This window comes from Aquila chrysaetos, chromosome 2, assembly GCF_900496995.4.
Source record: "Aquila chrysaetos chrysaetos chromosome 2, bAquChr1.4, whole genome shotgun sequence".
Lineage (NCBI taxonomy): Eukaryota > Metazoa > Chordata > Aves > Accipitriformes > Accipitridae > Aquila > Aquila chrysaetos.
This window is the reverse complement of record NC_044005.1, coordinates 77,284,305-77,310,774: the sequence shown is the minus strand read 5'-3', so window position 1 is coordinate 77,310,774 and position 26,470 is coordinate 77,284,305. Positions and strand designations below refer to the sequence as shown.

At 44.7% G+C, this 26,470-nt stretch overlaps 1 protein-coding gene across 1 annotated transcript; it reads right to left on the bottom strand.

The window, feature by feature from the left end:
• Nucleotides 1–352: 352 nt before the first annotated feature.
• LOC115334115 lies at nucleotides 353–24,845 on the bottom strand. The gene is made up of 6 exons (XM_029997935.2): nucleotides 24,555–24,845; nucleotides 23,929–24,091; nucleotides 23,620–23,800; nucleotides 14,027–14,327; nucleotides 9,975–10,040; nucleotides 353–459 (listed from the first exon to the last, which is right to left on the bottom strand). Exons 2-6 carry the CDS (start codon nucleotides 23,937–23,939, stop codon nucleotides 353–355), a joined length of 666 nt encoding a protein of 221 aa, XP_029853795.1. The 5' UTR covers nucleotides 23,940–24,091; nucleotides 24,555–24,845.
• Nucleotides 24,846–26,470: the final 1,625 nt, after the last annotated feature.

The window sequence follows — 26,470 nt, the reverse complement described above, 5'->3', positions numbered from 1 at the left end:
GTGGAAAAATAGGCGCCTGCTTCATGAGGCGCTTTTATATTATATGGGGGGGGGGGGGAAGCCGTGGTGTTTTTTCCAACTCAAAAGTTTTGAAGGAGGATTCATGAAGCGTAAAAAGAAATAATGCTTATTTTCAACAGCCTGCCCTTTTTTCTGATTCAGTAGTGATCATGAACTCACTCGAATCAATGCATTTCCACTAAGGAGTGTTAAAAAAAGCACATTTGTCCCCATTCCTGCCTTATTTGCAGCGGCTCCGACAGATTAACGTCAGGCTACTGTGTGGTTAAGCGACAAGCCTCATGTTGTTTTCTGAGTATTACCTTTATTGTTAGACTGAGCTGTACCCTCACTACACCTTTGTTACTTTCATGCTAAGCTGCAAGTCAGATACATCAGGAGAACTTCTTGCGGCCAGTGAACGCTTGTGCTGGAGGATTATTAAACTTTTACGATAATCTGTTTAAGGAGGAAAAAAACAGGTATGACTGCTGACAGCCAAAATGGTTTGATAACTCAGGTGCTGCTCATCTAGCCCCTACCTGAGAGAAGTCAGTCAGCAAAGGCATGAAAGGAAAGGTCTTGCTCAGTCAGAGCAGACAAAAAAGCAGGCTGGGTTTGGGGGAGCAAGGGCTATTTTGATACCTGAGCCGTAAAAAACCATTGAAAGCCGTGAAGGAACTGAAGCAGGGAACAGCACAGGACTGGTTCATGTAGCCCCATATAGCTACTGCGGTGTTTAAATTGCCAAATGAGTGGAATAAAGTCTTCATGCCTTCAGCTCACCAACATCCTCAAAGAGACAAACTAAAGTTTGCTGGGACTTGGGCTCAGGCTGACCTGGCATGGAGAATGTCCCAGCTACAGGCTGGCAGGCAGCGCCTATGTGCAAGGGCTGAGCCCTGGGGCCGGTGCTAGAGCTCCTCTACCCAAATCACAGAGGGCTAACAACACACGGCCCTGGCTGAGGACTCTAACCCAGCTGTTGTGAATCTAGAAGGGGAGGACAACCAGAAGAATGACGCTCACCTTGGTATAGCTCCGAGGGTCAGCAGGGGACAACACGCTTTGCTGCTCCCTGCTAGTGACAGCTGCACTTCAGCAGCGGGGTTCTGCTAGACGGCAATGAGGGAAGCGCTCACTTGGTATAGAGTGCTTTGGAAGATTGCTAGCATAAAAGTCTGCAATTGTAAAAACTACCAGTTCTCAAATGAGCTAGCGTGGCAGGGCAGCTGCACTCTGTGACAGCTTCACACTAGGTCGTAGCACAAAACTTCCTAAATGTAACCCTGCACTTCGAGCTTTTTGAAGCTCCCCTCTCCTCTGCAAGACACAGGAGGTAAACAGAAGGTGCCCCTGGCATTTTCCCCCAAGCTCCCGGAGAAGAAGCTGTTCCAGGGGACATGACTAGCGTATCCTTATGTCCTGGCAACGCTTGGTTGCCAGAAAAGCTTCTTGAGTTGTTGGTGGTTGGCATAGCTCACAGCAGCCTTTAACCTGCTATAACATGCTCTGAAGTGAGGACAGCTGCAGGCAACACTTACTTCTTTTGAACTATGCTCCAGTCCGATGTGCACATGCTGCCCTTCAGCAAACTAGCACAATTGCAGGCAGAGAAGGGAGGGCCTTGCCTGCAAGCTACAGCCTCCAGTTGTGAAGCCCTCGCACTTCCTCGTGAACAGGGCTGGCGAAGGCCTGCCGAGTTGGCTTCACCCGGGTATGCGAGCAAGATTCAGCAGGACTTGTTCACAGAAGTTGACACCGGACCAAGCCCTTCAGATGCACATTCCTGAGCCCACTCCTCCCCTTTAGGGCATTTTATGCCAGCCGCTCCCAGGTTTCCCCCTCACCTTAATTACCTTTCTGTAAGGATCAGCTCCGTGTGTGTGTGTGTGTGTGTGTGTGTGTGCTTGCTAATGCTAGGAAGGGCTGTAAGAGTAGCTTTGCAGCCCAATCTCTTCTAACATGATCCTGGCTTCAGGCTGCGGCTTTTTTTCCAGTGCCTAAACGCACCGTGTGTGGATTTTAGGCGAGGGCAAGAATTTGCTTTTTTCTTGCACGCAAAACAAGGAAATGCATTCTGCCTCGCCACAGCTCCCGCAACCACAACCGTGCCGCTGAACCAGCTGCGCTTGCTGGCCTACAGCGAGGCAGTCGGAGCAAACTCAGTAGTCACCCTGCCCCTTCCCTCGTTGCCGTTCTTCCACCGGAGTCCTCCAGATGCCAGTCCCACAATGGGGACTGCAGAGTCTCTCTCTCTTGAGATGGATAGAGGAACCTTCGTTAAGTGAGCTGCAGCCACGTGCAGAACACTAGAGGTGAGGGCTGGCGCGATCCCACATTAGTGGTCACAGCTCTGCAGCCAAGAAATGGAAGAGGAAAGGGGGAGTATTGAACCTGACGGTGTTACAAGGCAATCTGAGGAAACGCCTCCTCTAACAGGCTGGAGATAATGGTCCTTGCCCTGCAGCCCTTGTAAGGCCCCACTGGAACTTGCCTTGGTAAGAGGGGCTAGGAGAGCAGAGACTCAAATTGTTAGCTCGCGGCATGATTCAGAAATATCTGTCCACACCACAGGCATGACTCAGAGCCTAGAAAGGTCTTTGGGATCTGTGAAGATAACCCGAAGAGGTCCAACCCTTGAGAAACACTTTCAGACCTTAAATTGGTCTTGTCTCCAGATCTGAGCTAATTTTTGGCGGATGCAGAATTTCCTGGATGAAAGTTAAACAGAGCGGCTGAACATACCTTGCCATTGGCTTTCTTCTTGTTGTTTGGTTTGGTTTGGGTTTTTTTTTAATGCTTCTTTGGTGGGTTTTTTTGTATCTTTCCATGTTTCAAAAGGATTGAAAAGAAGTGGAAATGCTAACGGGTTTTTTGGCTCGTTCTGCCGTGTAGAGGGTTTCTGTGCCAAAGCGCTAGTTACCTAGGAAACTGCTGTAGGATTGAATTTGGATAGATGTGTTGTCAACTGCAAATGAGTAGAGTGGCTTTTCAAGAGGTGGGGAAGAGTGTAAAATGCACTGAAAATATGAATGCCTGTAATGTGATTTCTAGGTAAGATGGCGGTCCTATCTTTTTGACTGGCACTTTGTAGGCACCCTGGCAACTGCACAAAGGGATCGCAGATGGAGTGCATGGCCGTGCCTTGGCACCTGAGCTTGAATGCCCTTGTGTTTGTAAGCTGGGTGAACATTCATCTAAATGTCAAACCACGACTGTCTACAAAGAATAGTACTAAGGCTGCCATTAAGCATTTTGCCCATTTTATTACACCAGAGTTACGATGATCCAAGGAAATTACAGCTTTTCTAGAGATGTGAAAGGTAGCACTGCATGGCCATTTGCAAAGAAAAAAAAAAAAAAGACTGATGAAACATGTTTAATGATTGAGATACATCTAAGGGCTTATGCAATGAAGAAAAATGTGATTGCAGAGCTTTTCCTGGAAATCATCAATAACGGGCCTTTTTTTAATACAGCAGCAAAAATGTGAGAAAGCAAATAAATGCTTCACTCCAGGGGAATTATACCGATGTCTATCAGTTCTGCCACAATGGCTAAATCTGCCAGTGGTTACTTATCCCAGGGGAGTCAATACTTACAGTGGTCCATGGCTGAAAAAAATGAGTAACACCGTGGGGTTTACTCGGTTAGAATAGATGTCCCACAATTCTTCCTACTCCCTCCTCCGCCTCGAAACACGTGCAGGATTAACATTTGGGCTTACACTGAACACCAGTTTCCTTGTATTTCACCTACGAAATGCACTTCAAATGGCAAATGCAAACTATTAGTAGTTTATTCATGTTACGACAGGTGTCACCAGTTGGCACAGCTACATCTAAACTTCAAAGGTTTGGGTTCCCCCCGCCCCCACACCAAGCAGGTGAGCAAGTTTCCAGCCTTGAAAAGGCAGGTTGTGCTGCTTGTTTTGGGTTAGGCAAGTGCACCAGGTGAGAAGAAGGCTGAGGTAAAGCACTGCCCTTATTCCCCTGGCTAAAGCTCTGAGGCAGGACCTGCTTCCAGAGCCGCTGCCGAGGCCGGCTGGTCCCTGCTCCCTGCCGCTGTGCACCACCAGAGCGCCCACATCCCCCGCATCTCTCTCTGCAGGTGCTTCTCCCCTCCCGGGGACCTAAAATAAATGCCGAAGTCACCGGTCCTAACCTCTGGCCTGACCGCGGGACTGTACAGCCTTCCTGCAGGGAGAAGACATGCGTCTTGCTTCTCCTTCCTGCTGAGTGCTGCCCAGGCTCTACCTTCGGGGCAGGATCGGTCCCTCAGAGCCGAGGGTCAGACGAGGGTCCCGCCAGCCTTTTGACCAGCTTGTGTCAGGCTGGCACATCGACTCGACCAAGACAAACCGCCCTGTGGACATATCTGGACTCTGCCCCTGCCCGCTTTGCTGCCAGGAGGCCAGGCTACGCGGGTCCAGCCAGCTGACGCTGCTGCGCTGGAGATAGACACCAGAGTCAAAAAGAAGCTGTGATATCTCGGATCTCTTCTCCGTTGTTTATGAGAGTACAGACACCCTGATCACTATTCCTTCAAGGACCTCTTTAACAACATTTACGTTGGAGATCAGCCAAAACCTATAAAACTGCAGGCTGCCGGGCCTGGAGGTGGCTGCAGCACAGTCTGTTGCATCCAAACTTTCTCTCTGGCCTCTGTCTTTGGAGAGGGGCTGAGGTGGCATCCAGGGCCGGACACCCTTCCTCCTCTGCACCGGCAGATGTGCACACAGACCTAAGCAGACTCCTCTATTTCAGGCCCATCTGTAACCTGCATAATGAATAATGTACAATGAATTTGTGGTCTACATGTTTATTAAGTGACTCAGTATTTCCAGTGGAGATTTTGTGCTCATGTTTTACTCACATCGCAAAACCCACTCACTCTTTTATTATCCCCAGCAGCGGTAGGCGATAATAAATTATACAACTGCAGATGACGGTAACTATATCAACAAACAAATTGTATTAATTTTCAGTGTGAGTTTAAAGCTCCGTTTACTGGTTGTGCAAACTCTGAAAAAGGAATTTGGGAACGCTGCTGCTGTTATTAAACGTTACCAGGCTGTAATCCAAGCCTTCCGCAGCGCGTCTCTAAAGAAGATTTTTGCCTACTGTGTACCACTGCTTTTACATATGGGATTAGGCATTTACATACGTAAGGGCAGAGAAAGAAACGTAACTTACGCAATAGTGACAGCTCCCATTTGTTACTGCGTGAAAGGGCTGAAAGATAAAAGGAGTCTCGGTGGTGGAATTCAGAGCTAATCCTGCTCCACTGCATTTGCAGAAACACATTCGTACCCTCCGAAACACAAAGGCCTGTAGCAAAACGTCAATCAATCAACAGCGCAGCTACATCCTGTGTATTGAAATGAGCTCACACGCTCTCTAAATTCCTCTGGATCCCATTTTAAGCTTAATAAGCTACTCAATTAATAATTTCTATGGCTGTGGAAAGATGTGAGCTTATGCCACAGCAGCCATTTTGAAACAGCCGACACACCCGTGGCCGGAGATTGACATTTTGGGGAAGCAGGTGTAGCAGTATTTAGAAAGTTACAGTATACTTTCCAAGAGGAACAGAGACTGTGTTTATAGAGGAACTCATTTCTGCATGATAAATGTACACGTCAGTCACAAGACAACACTTGGGCAAATGTAAGTGTGGCTCACTTACCACGCCACGTGCTGTGTTCTTGTTTTAGTTGAAAATTTTCCATTTTTAGCTGTTTATGCTCAGTGGCTACGCGGAAAAATGGGCCTGGAGCTGTGTGGCTTACCCGAGTGACCCTCACCACCTAGGTGCTGGATGGGGCGTACAGGTGAGGGAATAAACATGGCCGAAACTTTCAGCGGGAGGAGACCGTCCCGCAGGCTGGGTGATGGTCAGGTTTTGCTCTGAATTTCCCCGCATAGTGATCCTAATCCCTCTGGGTCTGGGACAGGCTGAAGCGATGCAAAGCTGACTAAGCTGCTGCGTGACTAAGCCTCCTGGACCTCACCAGGCTCAATAACTAATACTTTGAACCGAGCTGCTGATCACCGTCCTGACATGCCAGCCAGGTTTTGCACGTTTCGTTGCCCGTAAATACGGTTAGGGCTGTCGTGAGCCTTTTCTGTCAGCTCCTTTTGCAGTTCCTTGTTCCCAGGGGCTGCGAAGGAGCCCTCTGCCAGTGGAGCTGGGGAGGTTTCAGCCCAGAAACCTCTTGGAAAAGGGCCCTCAGAGACTGAACTCAGTCCCCTCCCTTGTAATTGCTATTGGGACCTGGCAGAAGAAGTACATATTTGCAATTAGTGTTGGCTGTTAAGGTGTTCTTGGGGCTTGACACCATTAACTTTGACACCAAGAGCTTGAGGCCAGACCTTTGAGCATTTCCTCCTGCAGCATTACCAATCTTTGCATGAATAAGTAAGACCAATTACAGACATAAGTCGGTTCTTGTTACTCGGATGTCTCTTATCCACAGCCTATACAGTCCTCAGCATCTTTTTAAAACAGCAACCAGTCACTATAAAGCCAGCCAGCAGTCAGTCAGGACATATGGGTTGTTGCTGTTGGGCTTTCATAAGGATTTAGCTGTGTTACACAAATTGCCAATTAAACTGGAAAGTTAAAATGAAGAAAAAAGTCAGGTAGTGTCATTAACTTAGCTTCAGACCGCAAGAACCTATTCTCCAAATAAACACAGTATGTCTGCAAATCCAAGCACATTCAGAATGGCTCCCATTTTAGCATCCATTGACTGCTTGGCCATTTTTAAATTTGAATAGTTAATTATTCACTCAAACAGGCTGCAATGTTCTATTTATTTTGTTGTGAGCCAAGCATCAGTCTTCCCTTCTGGAGGACACTTTACCTAGGCAAAGCAACTCACTTTATTTTGATGGGAGGGTTATTAGGTTTTGCTTCTTTTGTGTTCCCGATTGCTATGTTGGTTTTTTTTTTTTCTTCTTCTCCCTGAGCACTTGTCATCTTGCAAACACAAGATTTACATTGTGTACAGCAAACAACTTTTAAAGCAACCTGATACTCATGGAGATAATTAAAATGTTTTATTGGACTCTTTCACAAGAGCAAGGTGCCCCAGGTCACTGCAAGGGACGTATCTTCCGACCACGCAGAGGCACTGCTGCCGCCGCTGCCCACCGTGCTGGCAGTACCCAGTAACCGCTTCCCCAGCCAACCCTCCTGCCTTACACCAGCTCCGTGCTCCCCTCGCTTCCCAACGGCTTCCAGCTGGGGATCAGAGCTCACGTCACTGCCCACCTCCCTCTCCAGCAAGAACAGCCTTTCAGAGGAGATTGCCTTGTGCTTAACTTAAATTATTTCAGACTGGCGGGCAGGGGTATCTACAGCCAGGCCTGGACTAATTTTGCTTTTTTTCCTTATATCCGATTCCCTTATGGTGAGAAACTCCAGAAGTTAACATTTGAGTAAATTACCCTACAGGGTATGAATAAACGTAAGGATGATCAACAGGAATAACGTAATGTGTTCGCCTTAATTTCATAACAACATCTCCACTAGGAACGTAATATACAACGCAATATACAATAAAATCTGTTACAATTACAGAGGTGATTTTAAATAAGCTTTTTTATGGCCACCCCTGGGTTTTTGGTCATTTCTTGCCTCCTGTTTGTACGTCCTTTACACCAGACCCTCTCTCCTGACAGACTCCCTGTTTGCTCTGTCCCTTCTTCACGGCTTCTAGAAGCAAGAGAAGCACTCAGAGGCATGGAAAGTTACTCTTCCTTATTACAATAATGGTATGTAAATGTATGCTACATCCTCAGCCTCTTCTGTAAATAGAGCCGGGTGTGTTATCTTTACATTCCAGGGCTGCTGTTATTAAAACATCTCACACAAACACACACTTAGTACTCAGTTTGCACAGAAATAGCCTTGCTCATTTGCTTTTGGGTGGAAAGAGAACTGGTTGGTGTTGAATACATGAGAACCTGGGCAAGACCTCACCACCAAAACAAGCTGACAAAGTGAGAGCGCATCTTTGGAAGTATGCCTTTACGAGTATAGGAAAAAAGGTATCTCCTTAATCTAGGTTCACTAACCTGATTTCAAAGAGCTGCGAATAGCAAGTTGTTCAGTTTTAACTTGGGTCAGCAGCTCAAGTTCAAACGTTGTCATGAACCTGATACTTTAACCTGGGTGAGCATACCAGGCGCTGGAGGAGGCAGGGCAGGTTCTGCAGGTGGGACGCTGCGGTACGCTCCCGCAGGGTCCCAGCCCAAGCGGAGAACCGAGTGGCTTTTCCAGCTGGATCTGCGGCCGCGCTGCCCGCTCTGCTGGGAGCAGAGGCAAGGCGTCCCCTCGCCCGGGCAGCTCCTGGTTTGAAGCATGCCTGCACGACGTAGCTGCAGCAGTGTGGAGAGTCAGTTAGCGAAGAGCAAAGCAGCCTGGGCACCAGTCTGGGCCAGTGTGGTTTACCCACAGCCAGGCTAGGTGGCTTAACCAGTATAAACGCTCTTTACGACACCAGTGAAGGCAACCAGGCTCTGCCATGTCCATCACTGTGGAGGGCACGGCCGTGAAACCTCACAGGACGCAGTCCGCCTGGGGCGAGGAGGACTTCTCTGAGGGTTCAGAAATACTCTGTGTCACTCTTCCCAGAGAAGTCGTAACATCCCCATTAGGTGATGGTTTCCTGGAGTTCAGCCTTTCTTTGCATAGTATTTACCCTCTTGCTGCTTTGTCAGCTTGAAACTGGGAATATGGAATTCAAGTGGTTTGGTTATGGGGCTGAAAAAGTAGTCTTTCTTTGTAGCAAAATTTAGAGTATTCATTTAACTACATCTAGTTGATTGACAGCTGTTTGGTAGTTAACTAATTCTATTTATCAATTTCCGTCTGAAGTATTAAGAAATTAGGGCCAGAATTATTTATGGATTCTTATTTAATCCCTCTCTGGTTGGTCAAGCACTGAGCAGGCAGGTTGGTAAAGGCTCTGGCAAGCTGAGCTGTCTTGCAAATTCACCCTTGCCTGCTCTCCTGCAAAAACACTCAGATCCTTTGTAAATAAAAGGGTTAAAACTGATAATAAAGTGCAAAATCAAGAGAGTGAAGATATACTGTATCACCAGCAAGAACTAAATGCTGACCATGTGTGGTGGGCTGACCTTGGCTAGACACCAGGGTCCCACCAAAGCAGCTTTATCACTCCTCCTCCGCAGCTGGACAGGGGAGAGAAAAAATACAAGGAAAGGGTCGTGGCTCGATGTGAGGACTGGGAGATATTGCTCACCAAGTACCGTCATGGGCAAAACAGACTCGACTTGGGGAAATTAGTTTAATTTATTACCAATCAAATCAGAGTAGGATAATGAGAAATAAAACCAAATCTTAAAACACCTTTGCCCCCACCCCTCCCTTCTTCCCAGGGATAGCTTCACTCCTGAATTCTCTATCTCCAGCGGCGCAGGGGGACGGGGAATGGGGGTTGGGGGTCAGTTCCTCACACCTTGTCTCTGCCGATCCTTCCTCCTCAGGGAAGGACTCCTCACTCTTCCCCTGCTCCAGCGTGGGTCCCTTCCGCGGGCTGCAGTCCTTCAGGCACAGACTGCTCCAGCATGGGTCCCCCGCGGGGTCACAAGTCCTGCCAGAAAACCTGCTCCAGCGTGGGCTTCCCATAGGGTCACAGCCTCCTTCGGGCATCCCCCTGCTCCAGCGTGTGGTACTCTCTCCCTGGGCTGCAGGTGGAGATCTGCTCCACCGTGGACCTCCCTGGGCTGCAGGGGGACAGCCTGCCTCACCATGGTCTTCATCACCACGGGCTGCAGGGGAATCTCTGCTCCGGCGCCTGGAGCATCTCCTCCCCTCCTTCTGCACTGACCTGGGGGTCTGCAGGGCTGGTGCTCTCACATGGTCTCTCTCCAGCTGCAGTTCCCATTGTGCAGGTTTTTTTTCCCTCCTTCTTAACTCTGTTCCCCCAGAGGCACTACCACTGTTGCTGATGGGTTCAGCCTTGACCAGCGGCGGGTCCGTCTTGGAGCCGGCTGGCGTTGGCTCTGTCGGACATGGGGGAAGCTTCCAGCAGCTTTTTACAGAAGCCACCCCTGTAGCCCTCCCCACTACCAAAACTTTGCCACGCAAACCTAATACAACATGCCACAACAAGACGCTTTAATCCTAACATAGCAAGGTCAAAATCCGAACATTAGCCCACTGCTATATATCTTTTATTAAGAAAGTTTCCATTTCCTTCTTGACAAGTACAAATGTCTGTTACTGGCACTGTGAATATGTGCCTTTTTTCAAGCCAACACTGTTTGTAAAATTTCTTTTAAAAAATTACTTAAAGCAGGAGTTAACCCCTTGTTAACCTGAATTGACAGATTCTTGGTCCAAATAGCTTCTTCTCTATCACATTGCTTTCCCCAACTGAGTTTTTTCTTCGGCAGCTTACATTTCAGCGATATAGTTTCTGACCTCTGTGCCATAGTTTGCATATAGCCCTGCCTAATGTGCAGTTCAGCCTGTAAGCAAATCATATTTGTTTTCTCCTATATCTATCCATCCTTTGGAAAATCTGGGTTTACAGCCAAGGTTTTACAGACTTAGGTACTCTATTTCATTGTAATGTGGCTCTGCTAGTGCCAAGATACGTCAATTGCCTGAAAATATTGGTGTCTGAAGGGTTTGATTTTCTCCCTTTGCTATAATTAAATACTGTGCAGATGGAGTTAAGGATTTATTTAGAATAATTATTGAATTTTTTTCTTCATCTTTCTCACTATTTTTTCTCATTGTGAAGTTTTGTGCCTATCTCAGTTTCCTATTTTTGTTAGGCTACTTGTGGGCCATAAAAATATTATGCAATCGTGGGTCATCCACTGAAGAATGTTAGATAAAAATTTCTGTGAAGGCAGCTATAGAGCTGCTATCCATTTAAAATCTTTTTTTGATGTCTGTGGTAATAGATTTCAAACTAGCCTGGAATTAAAAAAAAATAATTAAGAATATTTTTGTGGATTTTTTTTTTCTTTAAACAGGTAACTTTGAACTTCAAAGAGGATCATTTCATCAAGTATTTTGATGAAGAATTTCTTCTTCACTGAGTAGCAGGACTGTACATGTCCCAGGATGTGCTAAGAGATGGGTTGTACTATGGGAGTGGGGCTTGTCAGGTTTCTGCTGCAAGACCCAGTAGCTTTGGTATTAAATGACAGTAATCTCAGGAAACTACCCAGGCAAAAGACTCTGTGGCTCTGATGCTGCCACTGAATGGAAAGGGAATGTTTATTTAATGACCAAACTGGCTTGTCCTCAAATGTGCCATTTTGTCTTCGTAAATTTTGGGAAAAATCCGGAGAATGTTGCCAAGGGCAACCACTGCATCTTGAGGAACTGGAAACGAAATACAGGAAGAAAATAGAACAAAGAGTCCTTAAAGGAGTTTACCGTATTGTATTCAGTGCCTTGTAAGGAAGCACATGTTACAACTACCCTGGTTATTTGTCAGCAGGTAACAGCCCTGGGGCATTAAATGTCAAGTAAAGTTAAACTGCAGGCTGAGTACCCCTTCCAACATCAGTCTGTGCTAATGGGCTTCAGCTGCCGTTGTTAAGGGGCAGGGTGCCTCCACAGAGCACTGTCCTCATTGCTTCTCCTCCTGCGCTCCCTCAGACCATTGAGGTGATTTTCCTACATCTGCAATCCCCTTCCCAAAGTGACAGTATATTTCCCGTCTCTCTCCTCCCCCTGCAGCCATACAGCTGGTGTTGGGTAGGGATGGGTGAGCGGAGGATCACGGCTCACTAACGCATCCTACAAACGTCATCGCTTGGGTCAAACGTAGCCAAGAGTCCCTGACACAAAAGGCAGAGACCTGTGATTTGATCTGCAGTCCTGTGAAACTGGTCTAAATTTCACTGAGGACCTGAAAGAGTCATCAAACGTGGAGGAAAACTCATGCACATGTTGACACAGGAGAGATGGATGAAAGGTCGTCCAGATGAGAGTTCAAACAGCTAGTGGTCCACTCAGCTGACCCCTGTAGCCTTCTGAGTCAGTAAGAGCAACGCAAAAGAGAAGCATGTAGCATAGTGCTGGCAGCTATTTTAATGAATGACCTTATTGAGGGTGAAAAACTGAGATGGCTCCTACCCAGTATTATGACTGGACCCTCCTGACTGCCCTTCTAGAAGACAGATTACTATTTCTCTATGAGGAAATCAATTTATAACTCAGTTTCAAGCTCTGCCACATTTGGGATGGTTTGGCTCTATGGTTTGCTGTTCAGGCTCATCCATATTAAAAAAAATATTCCGGAATTATTTTCCCATACTTGGACAGCTATATGGGCTGACGCTTCCAGACTCTCTCCCCAGAGCAAATTCTCTGAATTCATACAGCTCAAGTGACCTTTCCAGTTCACAGCAGTGACTAAGATTCCCAGCATTTGTGCAAGCTTTGTAATTAGTTATACATACGTACATATATACATATTTATACACAGATCTATACATATACTACACATGCACACACACACAGAGACAGAGTATGTATGTGTGTATGTATAAAAAGACTGCTTAGAATTTCTGCTTTCGTGTTCCCAAGCTCTGTGTCTATACAAGTTATGGAAATTCTGGCAAAAAACAGAAAGCGACAAGCATATTTTATATTCACACAGCTCATCTGTTGAAGCATGATTTTAAGAGCCTCTAGCTATTTAAACACTTACTGTAAAGCAAGCGAGTAAATGGTTTTCTGGATTAGGATTTTAGTCAGGTTGTAAATTTTTAGGGATTGGGTCTGTGTTTGCCTGATTTTGTACACAGGCAATAGATTTTGGTCCCTAGGAGCTGTCTCTGAAGGAATAATTAGAACCACTCCAAGAACTGAGAAAATGCACTGAAAATTCCTGTACTATTTAGTTTCCAGTTTAATTTGGTGAAATTTTCCAGACAGCTCCTCAAATAATAAAAGCAATAATGACTACTATTTTTTTTTTAAACGATATTTCTCCTTTGCTAGACTTCTTTGACAAATACTTGAAATAAACCCTCTGATGTCTCGGGGAGAAGAGAGCTATAGGGTCTGTTACAGTTTCAATTGTTACTTCTTTTTTTTTTTAACATAGGCTGCTTGCTGGCAAGAAAGGTTTCAAGACAAAACCCTATCCAATCCAGACAGCATTATCTTCCTCAAACTGTTGATAGAAGTTGATAAAACTCTCTTTTCTCTTGGGTGGGTATGAGTAGCTCTATGGAGTCTTCAGCATATGCATCTGATTAGGTAAACACTTGGGATGCTCTTCAGTTCAAGAATGAGACACCTGAAGTTGAATGTCTACATATCTATAGGTCTTTAAGCTCCGCGTGTAACAGAGAAGGCAGGTCAATGCAGTGAGCGGAGCCTGAAGCTAACCAGCCATGGGGGATGAATCCAGATGCCGATATAGTTTGAGACACCAGGGTCACCACAGACACCCAGGAGCTGCACAGGGCTGGCAGATCGGACGTGGGATGTGCGAGAGGCCACATGGGATATCCCATAGTGCCTAAACCCACACACCATCGATGCCTACGTTTAGCCAACTTGACTGAGCCCCAGCTGCATACCAAAGGCAACCTGAACCATGCCTTATGTTCCACCGCTCTGCTGATTAAAAGCTTAATTCAGTTGCCTGTACCAGGTGTCTCAAGCCATTTGAAAAGCCTTAGGGTAGCCCAGACATTGGTAAGAGGCCGGCAGATGTGACCCTTGCCTTTCTGGAAGATTACAAGGGCATTTCAGTCGCCCATCAGCGACCTGTTGAACTGCTCCCTAGATCTCAGTGACAGTGAAGGGAGCTGAGGCCCCGGTACACGAATAGAAGCCTTCAAGTATCGAAGTGGCCGCACAGCCCTCTCTGTACCAGTCTGAAGTTTTCCAGTAATGTTTATGCAGCTACTTCATTCTTCTACTGTTTATCCACCCGCTGCCCTGCATTCTCTCTTCTGCATATATGTACTTTGGCCTGCATATTTTGCCCGGACATTTTTAGACTTACCCAGCGTCTTCTCTGCTGGCTCACACACTCGATCCATAAACTTTCTTTGCTGCCAACCAGCTTCCCACCAGAAACTCTCCACATGGCTCCCAGGCGAGGCATGAGGAGCATTCGTCCTCCCACCCCACTTCTCGTCCTTAGGGGGAGAGCAGAGGCTGGAAAGCAGCAGCGGCTGGAGCTGGAGACACCACCTCATTCCTCTGACAGCCTTCCTTCGCTGGGCCAAGGACATCGTAACTGCTGCAACCGTCTTTCTGGCAATACTCTCATGCAAGGCATGGGTTTGTTTTTGGTTTTGTTTCTGTGGAAGACCATAGATACTGTTTCTTGTAAAACATAATATATATCGTATTTAAAGAGACCATTACAATTAAATGATTCTTGGCCTTTCTGTCCCGGGGAATTGAAAAGCGATTAATCTGGTGTTAGTGGCCAGGCATACCAGGTCAAGCTGGGCTAAAAATGATTTAAGTGAGTAAAATATACTTGTAAAATCCTATCATTTTACATCTACATGTCTATATATTTCTTCAAATGTCTGTCACCTTGCCATCAAGGCAGCAGTCGGTAGGTTTGTGCTCTGCAGTAGAACTCCCTGGAGAGATTAATGCCAGCAATAACCCAAAGAGGAAATGGAGGCAGCAGCAACTGTGGCCAGAAAGAAAGAAAGAAAGAAAGAAAGAAAGAATAGAAGCAAAGAGTACTGTTCATAGAATTACAGTATCCTTTGTGCTTTCAGACTGAGATGAACTTGTCTGTAAGCTAAACAGTACCTTCCAAGTAGCACAGCTAAGAAAAGTGGTACAGTCTAGAAGGACCCCTGTCCCTGAGCAGCCTTCCCTGACCCCCCTGCCAAGTCCTGCTCCAGAATATTTACCTTTCACTACAACACAAACATTATTAATGTTTCATCTCTGTCTTGGTTTGCTTTTCCTTGAACGCACAGCTAATGTCTTCACCTGTCCCTTCCGACAAATCCAGATTCTCTTTCGTACTTTTTAATAGATTCCTGCCACATATATATTAGTGAGCCCTGAGTCTTATGCTCAGATATTTTCTTTTTCTAAATATAAGGTGATATTGGTTCCACCCTGTTTGATCTTCAGCTAGGCCATAGTCATCTCAGATTCCAATTTAAAATTATCCTTCTGGTGTTAAAGGTTCCCCAGGGACTTGTCAGCTCTACAACAGCTATTTGACTTGCAAACCAGGGTGCTTCTAAACAGTGGTAACTTTTCAGTTTATACTTACCAAGGGTGCTGATACCAGCATTTAAAAAAAAAAGGTAAAAACAAGGTGAGAACAAAATGTGGGCCCAAGGAATGACATTTACAGCAATCGTGATCAATTCACCAGCCTCATTGTATTAATTATCATACTGAAACATCTTATTTCTTTTGATTGTCACCGTACTGTGGCAACCCCTGAGCAGGAAATAAAACCATGATTTTTTTAAAATCAGAGCCTAATGTGTTTAACACAGCTGAAGGCAGTTAGAAAGAGGAGAGTATGTCATCCTAACTGTTTGAGCTTGGGATGTATTTACACAGTAGTCGCTTCGGGTTTTGGACAGGTAAATAAACTCACATTAAGTTTCTTGTTGCTGTGGAAGGTCTGCTGCTGGTCTCCACGGCAGCTCATGTAAAGGTAGCTCAGGTGCTGCTAGAATTAATCAAAGCCACTCCTGCAGCAGCGTGGAGACGTGCCCTTCCATTCGAACACAGAGTCCAAAAGCTCCAGGCTCTTCATATTGGAATTTGACTTCAAAAAGTGATTTGTAAGATGCTTAAGGCTTTGGCTAGAGAAAGTTTCCATTAGTGGTATTCTGGCACCAGTACCTCAGTGATTTTTCTTTTCCTGTTTGTTTTACTGTGGTGTTCCTATTATCTGTTTTGCTCGTGACCCTCCATTTCAGCGTGGCTGCTGTTCTGCGCGTGTGCATATTGGCGACACAGGGCCACAATGCGGCATGCAACTCCTAGTCCCAGATTAGCAGCAACCTGCAGTCTGACTTCAATTAGCTGGAAGGATGATGTTTCTTGACTGTCTGGTGTTTAAATGAACTGAAAATCAAAACCCTGTTTTTCTTGGTTCTCTTCCAAATCGCACACTAAGGTACAGTTTGCCTCATTAAAGATTAAAACAGATGTTGGTAAAAGGAGATAAGTCTGAATCAAATTTGAGATCCAAATAGTCCTGAGCTTGTGGTTTGGGTTTTTCTCTTCTGAAATGTAGGAGGAAGCACTGAAGAATTCAGATCCATGGGATGAAGGTAAGAGGGGCTGCAGGGGCTTAGCAGGACCCTTCCTTCATTTTAGCAGCTCTGTGAACTCTTTCTGTCTGTGGTAGGCTGCAGGTGAGGTGCCCGCTGTAGATCAGCAAAGACACCCAACAAGGCATGGGGAGATAAGGTCCTGCAGAAGCACCTTTCCACCTTTGCCTTTGAAGAGCTGACCCAGGGTGACCTGGATCCCGTGTCCCAGACCCCCCGGGCGTAGGTCCTTTTCTCTCCCTGCAGTGGACCGTAAAAACGCCCAGAATACTGCTGCTGCTTTTTGCAGTTTAGCATCTGAATTGAAAACAACAGAGAGAAAAGGCCAGGGAGAGCACACAGTTACAATGAAATAATTGCAGCTAATCTAATATGTAGTTGTAACAGCATCTAGGTGCCTCCTCACTGTTGGGAAAACTGTTGGGGTTTTCTTTCTTGGGAACATCACCCTGCTTCACCGTGACCTTCTCAGTTAACTTAATAAGCCAAGTATCTGTGTATGAAAACAGCTTCTCAGTTTCCACACTAGAGAATACACTGCCTTATCACTTACTGTAATTTTGATTATGAAACAGTTGTTTTCATAAGCCTCACTTTTCTGTTGCTTGGAGCTATCAGAAATCTTTTTTTCAGGCTACCACTTCCTTGTGCTTCTCAGTTCTTCAGCAATAACACTTTATGCAGGTGAGGGTCATTATTTTAAAGAAAACCTCTTTGATAGTTTTTCAAATCCTTGTCATATACCTGTATGCTTTTAGTTGCAGAGGTTGTACATGTAGTTTGTAAATATACAGGTCAATGCAGATGCCTCATTTGGCCTAACATTTGTTTTTCAGCATGGCCTTTCCTACAGGTCATAAAGCCTTACGGTACAGCTTCAAGGGAGCCAGATACCTCGGGCACAGAGGGCTGCTAGTGAAGCCCAGAGCTGCTGTAGGCTTGTGACCCCTGATAACCATTCCTGGTGTGGAAACGAACACCTTTGGCCCTGGGGAGTAAACCTGCTGAAAAAGAGTCTTGTACGTTGCCTGTGAGTATTCATTTCACTTGTATTCACCAACTTTTGTTTTTCTTCCAAAGTCGCTAGTCTCATCATACACCCCAAAGGGTGCATCACCCCTCAGGTCCCTCCGAAACTCGGGCTCCCGCCTCCCCGCTGTGCCTACGCTCTCCACGTGAGCTGGCTGTTCCCACCACTGCGCCCTAACTCCCCGATGGCTCCAGCACCCTTTGAAAAAGCCACCAAGCTGTAGGCCTGACTTCACTCTGGAGCTCAGTAGGTGACGCTGATCTTGTGAGAGAGTAGGAGGCACGTCAAGCTGAGGATGCAGCTGATCAGAAAATGTTTGACATTTTGTTTTGGTCCAAATGTTCTCTTATTAAGAACACGCTTCCCTTTTGACTAGTAATTGAGATTTCTCCTCTTTAATATTAATCACTTGGCAAGGAATTTGCACAATTCATTTTCTTAACCACGTTTTTAAAAATGCAGTTAGAGCCAGCTATGCTTTCATGCCATATCACAGAGGGCTGTGATGAGAAGGTTTCAGGTGTTGCTTAGAGGTGTGTGCTGCTGAGTGCTTTCATACTGTACTTAAAAAGGAGGTGTTTATAACGTCCCGGCAAAAGGACTGAATGTCCCTCCTCCAGATTCTGTGAAAAAATAATTAGATAATATTGTAGATCTCAGGTTCATAGCCACGGCTGTCTGCGCTGTCTCCAGGTCATCTAGCACGGCAATTTTCTCTGACAGTAGCTGATTCATATGATACATCAGTGGTACCTTGCCTTCCTCTGGGTGCTGTCACCCCCCACCCCACATTAGCCAAGGTCCGCAAAGGATAGCTGGGATGAAATGGGTTTTCTAGCCCTGTGAATAAGGGTTGTATAGTTGTCTTTTTGTCAAAAAATCCAATTTGCACAATCCTAAATTCTCTCATTGTCTACCCAGATGCCCACCCCAGCCTGAACTCTCAGCCTGTCTAAGACAGGAGGACTAGAAATTTTGCCTCTGAATCATAGCATTTTATTAAAAATACATTAATGTTAAAAGTTGCTATTCTGATAGTCATATTAAAAAACTATATAGTACTTGAGCTCTCTCCATATTTGGCTTCTGCTTCAATACAGAAGCCGTCCTTTCACAAAGAATCCAGAGCAAAGCTTGAGGCCAGGATGGTAGGTGCAGCAGCTTTGCAAACCAGCGAGCCCCTCGAAAAAGCTTGTTAGTGTTTTGATTGAAAGGATGCAGTGTTTGATATTCAAAAAAGAAACTTAAGGTTAAAAAAAAAAAAGAATATTAAAGGAACTCTGCATAACAGCAAATCTGAGTAATTAATCACTACGTTTGCCTCCATGCTCAATAGCTACCTGTGCCCATAGAAGTCATAGGGTGTATGTAAAACCTCCAGAGGCACAAAGGTCATTCCAAAGCGGCATTTCATGGGCGATGCTTGTATGTTTGATTACCGCAATTACGAGGCAGCGGGGAGCCAGGGGGAGGCGGGGGGTAGGTGCCACCACGGCCCGGTGCAGCTCAGCCGGTGGCGGTCAGGCTGGCACCGTGGTGTAAAGGTGCAGCCTTTGTGGTGAAGGCCAGCGGCTACATCCCTCCTCTCGTGGGATGCTCCCTGTCGTTTCACTGCAGGCAGGTCCCAAAACCCATCTGGGTCTCCTCTGGTCTCCCGAGCCCAGGGAAGCTGCAGCTGCAGTGGTGTTTGTGGCTTCCTTCCCCCTCCAGCTCCTGCCTCTCTGTGATTGAGAAACTTTTTGTCTTCCCGCAGGAACAGCCGTGGGTGAAAAGGGAGGCCAAAGGGGTGACGTCTGCCCTGCCCCGACCTGTGGACCCCAGCCGGACCTCAGCCATCACGGCCACACGCGCCCGGCCACCCTGGGTTGCAGCTGGCCAGACTGACAAGCTATGTCATAAAAACCAAGTAATTTAAAATAATTTTAAAGGAAATAGTTAATATTCTGTAAGACTTTCAAAACTCCGTACTACTTATGAAAGACGTTACGTTTCCCTTTATGCTCTTCTGTAACCTTGGGCTGCGCTTGTCCGGCCTCTCCCGCGCCATTTCGTCTGCCCCGTGGTGGTGCCAGCCTGGGCTGTAGCACCCAGAAAAACAACACCAGAGGCCTCAAAATCTCTTGTAAAAAAAACCCACTGTCACCAGATCTGAAAATCATAACCATTTTCAAAATGATGAGTATTAGGAGACTTGTAAGTAATCACCTTGGAACTTAGATGGTATTTCTCTTTTTTTAATTCAGCTACCGTTTTCCTCATCGCAAAATGAATGTAATTTAGTTATGCTATTTTATTTAATTTTAAGAATACAACATCCATTAGAAAGTACATTATAAAGTATGTTTTGCCAGAAACATCTCCAATATTATAGTGAATAATCCTGTTATATCCTTCTATGATTTATAGTGCTTTTTTTCCTTGTCTTTAACTTCAAACATTTGCCAGTAAAAGATGGTAGTGTCAGGCTAAGAAGCTCCATAAAGATTTATGCACCTGGAAAAAGAGGACCCCTTTCATGTTTTCTAGTTTGACTTCTATATGTGTTACTTTTTTCTGGAATTGCCTGCAATTTGGCTCAAGTTTCCTGAAGAATATGAAAGTAGCACTGCAAAAAAATAGTCCTCTGAATGGAAAATACAAGAACGAAAAGATCCCCTGAATTGAGGGGGAAAAAAGACTGTAGGAACAGTGGATTATAGGTGTCGGTTCTTGGATCTTCTTTCTAATGCCAGTTTGACTCACTGTATAGCTTTAGTTGAGTTAAATAATCCTCTTTCACTCCTCGAATCGGGATCTGCAAGCATAATAGTCTTTTCCTGCTTTGCAGGGATTTTGAAAGAGATATATGAATAGACTAACACAGAAGTACAAGGCCAAATTAGTGAAAGTATAATATGTAGCAGCTAATGATTAACTTGTAGGGAAACCACTGTACCTCATTGCACATCATTTGGATTGTGGCTGTATTTTAGGTATTTTCCCTTTTAAATCTGTCACTGGTATTAAAAGTATGATGGAGAACATAACTCTTCATTCAGCATAAATGAGGAAGAAAGGTATAATAGAAGAACCAACAGTGAAGGGAAACTTCTTTTTTCTAATTGAAATATTCCATGTATTCAGCATTTCCTGTTGTCTAAGCACATAAACAGAGGGATTTATTAAATAAAAAGTCATTGCAACTGCATAAGCCTTCTCCACTTTAGGACCAGCCCTATAAGGGAGGATATGATCTGCGTACTCTGACAATTTACTTTAGTTCTTTAGCTTCACCATACACAAATGTTTAAATCATTGGTAGTCTGTAAAAGATACACTTTCCCTGATAATATCATTCAGCAGAAGCTAAAAGCCTTTACTGGGATTAAAGTAGAGTTCACCAGCTTTGACACTGAGAAGCAGCTTAATAAAAAACAATCTTGGAGGACATACCTCCTTGGCTTTGCAGACATGTACACAGGACTCCTTCTCCCATTCCCCAGCACAGCCCTCCCCCTCTCTGGTCCAAGAAAATGGAGAAATAATGTTATTCTATTTTTAGCTTCCTTTAATGAGATTTATCGGATAGACAGGAGGTGGAAGTTCAGCAGCATGGAAGCTGCAGGTATGCTGGTGCTGTGTCGGGTCCTGCTCAAGACCTATAGATCTCATGTTGAGAGCTGCTGAATTATCCCGGGGAGGAGCGGGATGGCTTCAGGGTGGTAGCTCCAGCGAGGTACTTGAACTTTTCTGTCTTAGCTGTGCATTTAGGTGACAGCTAACATACTTAGTGAGCTCTTGTATTTTGTTAAGCTCTCCACTTGTAGCTGCCTCCTGTACTCAAAGGCTTGTCCCACACCCTTCTTGATGCTGAGGTTTGGTCATTACATGGTGCTAAACACAACCGATCTCTGGAAAAATCTGGGTTAAGGATCCTGGAGAGCCTGCTGGCCTTCACCAGCTGAGAGTTCCCTGTTGGGGATTGACCACACGCTCCCCGGGAGAACTGGAGACCTTGGACGGCAGTGCCAGCAGCAAGCTCTCCTCCTAATTAATTGTAGCTATACTGCAATCTGTTAAGGAGCTGTGTGATGGCAACTGAACAATGATAACTGGCACCCACTGATGCCAGATCATAAAAAGCTGAATTACGTGTTTGGTTGTCCTAGTATTTGGGGAGGGGGCAGGGCGAGGGAGAAATACCATATGCTGTTTTTAATCTTTTTAGAGTTGTTTAATGTTCCTCTAGCACAAAAATGGTTTCTTAGGAGTACTTTCCTTTGCAGAATTTCTTTGTGATAAATTATTTCCCTTTCAGCTTGAATGCATACTATGCGGTACCACATTAGATACTGTTTTCTTTTTCTAAGTATTGTTGTTTAATAAGTTTCAGAATTCAGAAAAAAAAAAAAGTCAAGGAAATTATATTTTACGTGATACCTAGGAAAATTCCAGAAGGAGCTCAATCTTCCTTTAAAAAAACACTTAAGAAAGACAGTTGAAGTATTGCCTTGAGAAGGACTATTCAAAACCTGCCTGGGGAAGGACCGTGAGGAGAGGCTGTTTAGCCACTAAAAATTGTCTCTGAAGGAGATTAAATGCTGAGATTTTGCAGTGTGAGTGCGCAAGAGGAACCTGGACGGTTGCATGGGCACAGAGGCAGGTACCGAGGGGCCTTGTATACACATGCACCTCATGAGTTACCTCCACATACTCAACAAAGACAAAAAAATCACAGGTGTTTTTTTTATTGGGGTTTTATTGGCCATTATGAACAAATATGGTGACCAGCTGATAGTCATAATCAGATCTTGCTCACAGTTTTATTAGATTAGGGGAGAATGGTGGGGGGGACCACCCCAGGAAGCCACACAGCTGGTAATTATTATGTATCCTTTTTATCTGGATTTAAGAAACAGTGCCTGCTTATTTCTCAAGTTAATGCACATGAAAGAGAGAAGACAAGACCAAGATCTTGCAGATATTAAAGTGGAAAAAAAAATGCTGAGCAGCCACAGTTTTTGCAAGCGGTGCACACTGGAAAAGCAATAAAATGACCAACATGGGCATTTATCACTGCTGCAGAAGTTTCCTTCTTAGCGAGGGCAAGTTTATCCATAAATTGCAACAAGCAGAATATTGCTGCTGAATGGGAGCCACATAAAGAAAGAAAACACACAGGAAAGACGAGAATAAATTGTTTGAATTCCAACATTTCAGTTTTCAGGAAGAAAACCTGACTAACAGTGTCCTTCTTGGCTCTCCAGCTCTCAGGCACTAAGAGGGGTCCTTTCATTTCTTTGCAGAGGCCCTTCAGCAAGCAGGGCCCTGTGAGAGCTGCATGGTCTCCAAAGCAAAAGGGGCTGGGACCCCATGAATTACCTTGTGGAGCTGGGGGGATTTCCAAGGACCTCCAATGCACCCTCCCTTATTTGCCAGGGCAGGAGGGCATGGATGCTGCTCGTGCGAGCATCTGTCTCTGCACCCTCTGTTCTACTAGACCACTGGTTAGAAAATCTGTTGAGACTCTTCTGAAGTTAAATTTTGAGTTTTCTTTTCACAAAACAGCACTTGCTTTTGATGGAAAATTTATATTTTTTTCTCTTCCCTCTAAAGACTGAACAGTAAAAGCCAAAACATTTTGGCCAGATGTGTGGAAAAAATTTATTTGGCACTGTTGCCAATGGATTGTGGGAGTCACTGTTTGGCTGTCTCACGCCTCTGCTCTCCTCACCAAGCCTCTGGATGATGATATCTCCTGAAATGCACTGTGGCAAGCGTGCTGCTCTGGCATCTCTGCAAAGGAGAGAGAGTGCGTAGGGGAAGAGCCTGGCCCCAGGAGCAAACAGCAGAGAACCCCTCCACAGCAACACCTTTGAGCCATATGGGCAGCTGTGGCACAGGCAAACGTCAAAGTTTCAGGTTCAGATTTTTCTTTAAAAAGATAAAAAGTGTATTTAGGAAAAACAAAGCCCCTTTCCAAGCAGCTCTAGTTAAAACCTTTTTTTACCTTTGCTGGGAGGAGGAGGACAGTGAAAGAATCATCTTATCTCCATCAGCTCATAGCAATGCTCTTGCTCGGATGCCCTAAAGCTCATTCTCTCCTATTTCCCATGCTTGCCTTTGCTATAGACCTTCAAAGACAGCAGCAAGGTAGCAGACTTTTGATTTTTCACATGCTGAGATGTGAAAGAAAGACAATTAATTTTCTATTCCCTAGCAACCGCCTATATAAACAACTACTAGACAAGCAATAAAACTGGGTTTGAGAACTACAAGAAAATTGACATTGTAAATAAATTGTTTTCGTACCTGAAGTGGTGTAAGAGGAGCAAAAGGAGAGTTAAATCCAAGTGAAGATCCTTGTTTTTTCCTTTCATGAAATGCACAAATATAGCAGAGTAGACCACTAAGTCCAGCCATCTTTTCCCAGCAGCACTCACCAATTTTCCCAGTCCCAGCTTCTTCACATTGCCATTTCCCAAAGCTTTCCCTGTAAAATTAAACAAGCTTAGGTATATCACAAATGCAGAAATACTGCAGATTTTGAATGATTTTAATTTGCTTATAGTTGCTCCCATTGTGTGTGCTCGCGCTTTCCATGTTTGCTTCTCAGCTCACCTCTTGGCCATGGTGCGGTGGCACCACCAATGCCGCAAGTGCTTCAACTCGTCTGAAGAGGAGGTCTTTGGGGGAAATTGCCTTTTGTCCTCCTCATGTCACAACCTAAAGGGCTCCCCAGCCTGCGGGTGTGTAGCGATCACGACTGTGGGTTTGTAGGATTCTGTAATACACAAGAACATGGAGGCTTTATCCTCTAAATTTCTCTGCTTTGTTACAGATGACCACAAATACCACAAAAATCACCACTAGCAAGTATACCTATGATTAATAAAGGGAATAGAAACATCTCAAGCTATTTACAAATTACTATTAGCAATTAATAGTGTGGCAGCAATCAATCATAGTAACAATCAGTAGTATAGCAACAATCAGTAGTATTACAGCAACAACCAAGTAGGTATATACTATCACAGGTTATTACAAAGTTATCATGAGTGAAGCAACTTATCAACAATACCAATATACTTATGATAGAATACTTATATGAATATATAATATCAGTATTAAGCAAATTAGACAGATCTCAGAAGGGGCCAAACCATCCCAAAAGTGGGAGGACAAACCAAACTGACCCCAGAAGGGGGCCCAAAGGGCACCAGTAACGTTAACAGCGAGAGTCTCACTTCAGAGATGCTCTGCATCACGGAGTCTGGAGTCAGCCAGGCATCCCCAGTCAGGGTCCAAGATTTCATAGAACATTCGTGTGGAGAATTCAGCCTGTTTAGGGAATGAAAAGTACGTGCGGCACAGAAAGTTCTCAGAGAGAGAGAGCAGCTCCATTTTGGATTAAAAAAAAAGTCATTTTTATATCACAGAGACATAAGAGGGCATAGGACACCACCACTTTGAACAGCCAATAGATGCTGTTAATTTCTGTTTTTCACCTGGGACAGCCAATAGATGATGATGTTTTCTGTTCTTTCAGACCAATTTTTATTTTCCCAGACTGTTTTCCTCTTCATGCAGTTAGAAGAGCCAAGGGCAGCTACCAAATCATACTTTCTCAGGATGTTGTCCTCCTTTTTCCAGACTGTTTTTCACCTTTTCAGATGATAAGTTGCTGTTACAGTTTCTTGTTTTTGCAGTTATCGATGGTATCTCTGGATGTCTCCGGTTTCTAGGTACCCAGCTGTACTTCAAAGATGCCAGCTGTGTACTTCTCAAGGATGCTTCTGGTTCAAAGACCTGGTTCCCAGGCTCACCGTTCCCAGGCTGGCAGGGATTTCCTCTGTCAGTATTTTTCCAGCAGATATTTTCTTCTGTTAACTAATTTTCCCCTTCTAACCAGGCTGCCTTTATGGCTGCTCCCATCACCTCACCAACCAGCGTCACTGCTTGGTGGCCACTAAGTTAAGTCTGCAAGCCGCTAGGCTTGTCTACAGGAGGGAAAATAGTTATTTTGGCAGTTGGCTTGTCTACAAGGGTGAAGGGGTGTTATTTGTCAATTTGTTTTGTTTTAAGCCAAAAAAAATTAAGCAGGAGCTAGGTTGAACGAGAGGAAAATGCTGTAAGGGTTTCTAGGAGGGTCTGAATGCTAAATGCTGTCTGTGCACAGGTTACAAAAACAGATGAGCTGAGATTTGTTGTTTTTTTCCTCCATCAGAATTTTTTGCTTTATATTCTAGCTAAAATGGTGCATAGGAAGAAAATTACAGAAAATATGTTTTTGCTTACATTTTCCAGTTATCCCTTTTCAAAAAGAGGCTGCTTTTTTTTCTCTAATCTGACTCCTAGTGAAAAAAAATCCATAAAAGTAGAAGCCCCAGGCTAGACTGTTTTGCATGATATGAAAATGGAGAGTAAGACTCCCATCTCAGGCCTGCTTCAGTCTCCCGAAGGGAAGGAGATGGGACTGTGTATCTGGTGCTCTCCATCTTGCCATTGGGGAAGATCTGGACACAAGCAGAAATGGCACAGATTTTTTAAGACATTTAGACCTCACTCCTATCTGAAAGGTCTGAATCATTTAGAAGCCCCTTACAAAAAGGGACACAGGTGCTAGGTTCTCATTGACAGTCCATGGGTGATTTAAAATCTCTCAGGACCATCAATGAGCCTTGCAACATGAGAAAAGCGATACTTGAAATACTTAGTGAGACTGACTCATTGTGAGATTGGAATTGATTGATGTCTTTGACATCTACATCTATCTCTGGGCAAGGTCTGGGGCCCTGCAAAAACACAGGGCACAAAGAAGCATGAGGCCAAAGTATGATGTAGACCAGAGATTCTACTATTACTTTATAAGAGAAATCTGGACATAAAATTGAATGTCTGATGGGGATCATCAAAAATATAGCTTTTACCTAGTCTCCTAGGTAGGGATTTGTATTTATGAATCTTTATTGTGTTTATACCATTTTCATCTCCTTCACTCATTTATCTGTTCTCTGCCAGGTTTCCTCTTTTCTTCAACAGCATTTGACTAGATGCCCTGTCATGAGAGAAAAGTATGAAGAAATACTAATTTTTCAAAACTGAATCTAAAATATATGGTTTATGGTTGTTCTTACGTTACTGTACAGATTAATTGTATCTC

What these genes read in the sequence shown, in the direction of transcription:
- LOC115334115 (XM_029997935.2), bottom strand. An exon ending in CTCCTCTTACACCACTTCAG is followed by an intron (nt 14,328 to 23,619) that starts GTACGAAAACAA and finishes GGTCTTCCACAG; the next exon opens with AAACAAAACCAAAAACAAAC. An exon ending in TGAACCCATCAGCAACAGTG is followed by an intron (nt 460 to 9,974) that starts GTAGTGCCTCTG and finishes CTCCTTAAACAG; the next exon opens with ATTATCGTAAAAGTTTAATA.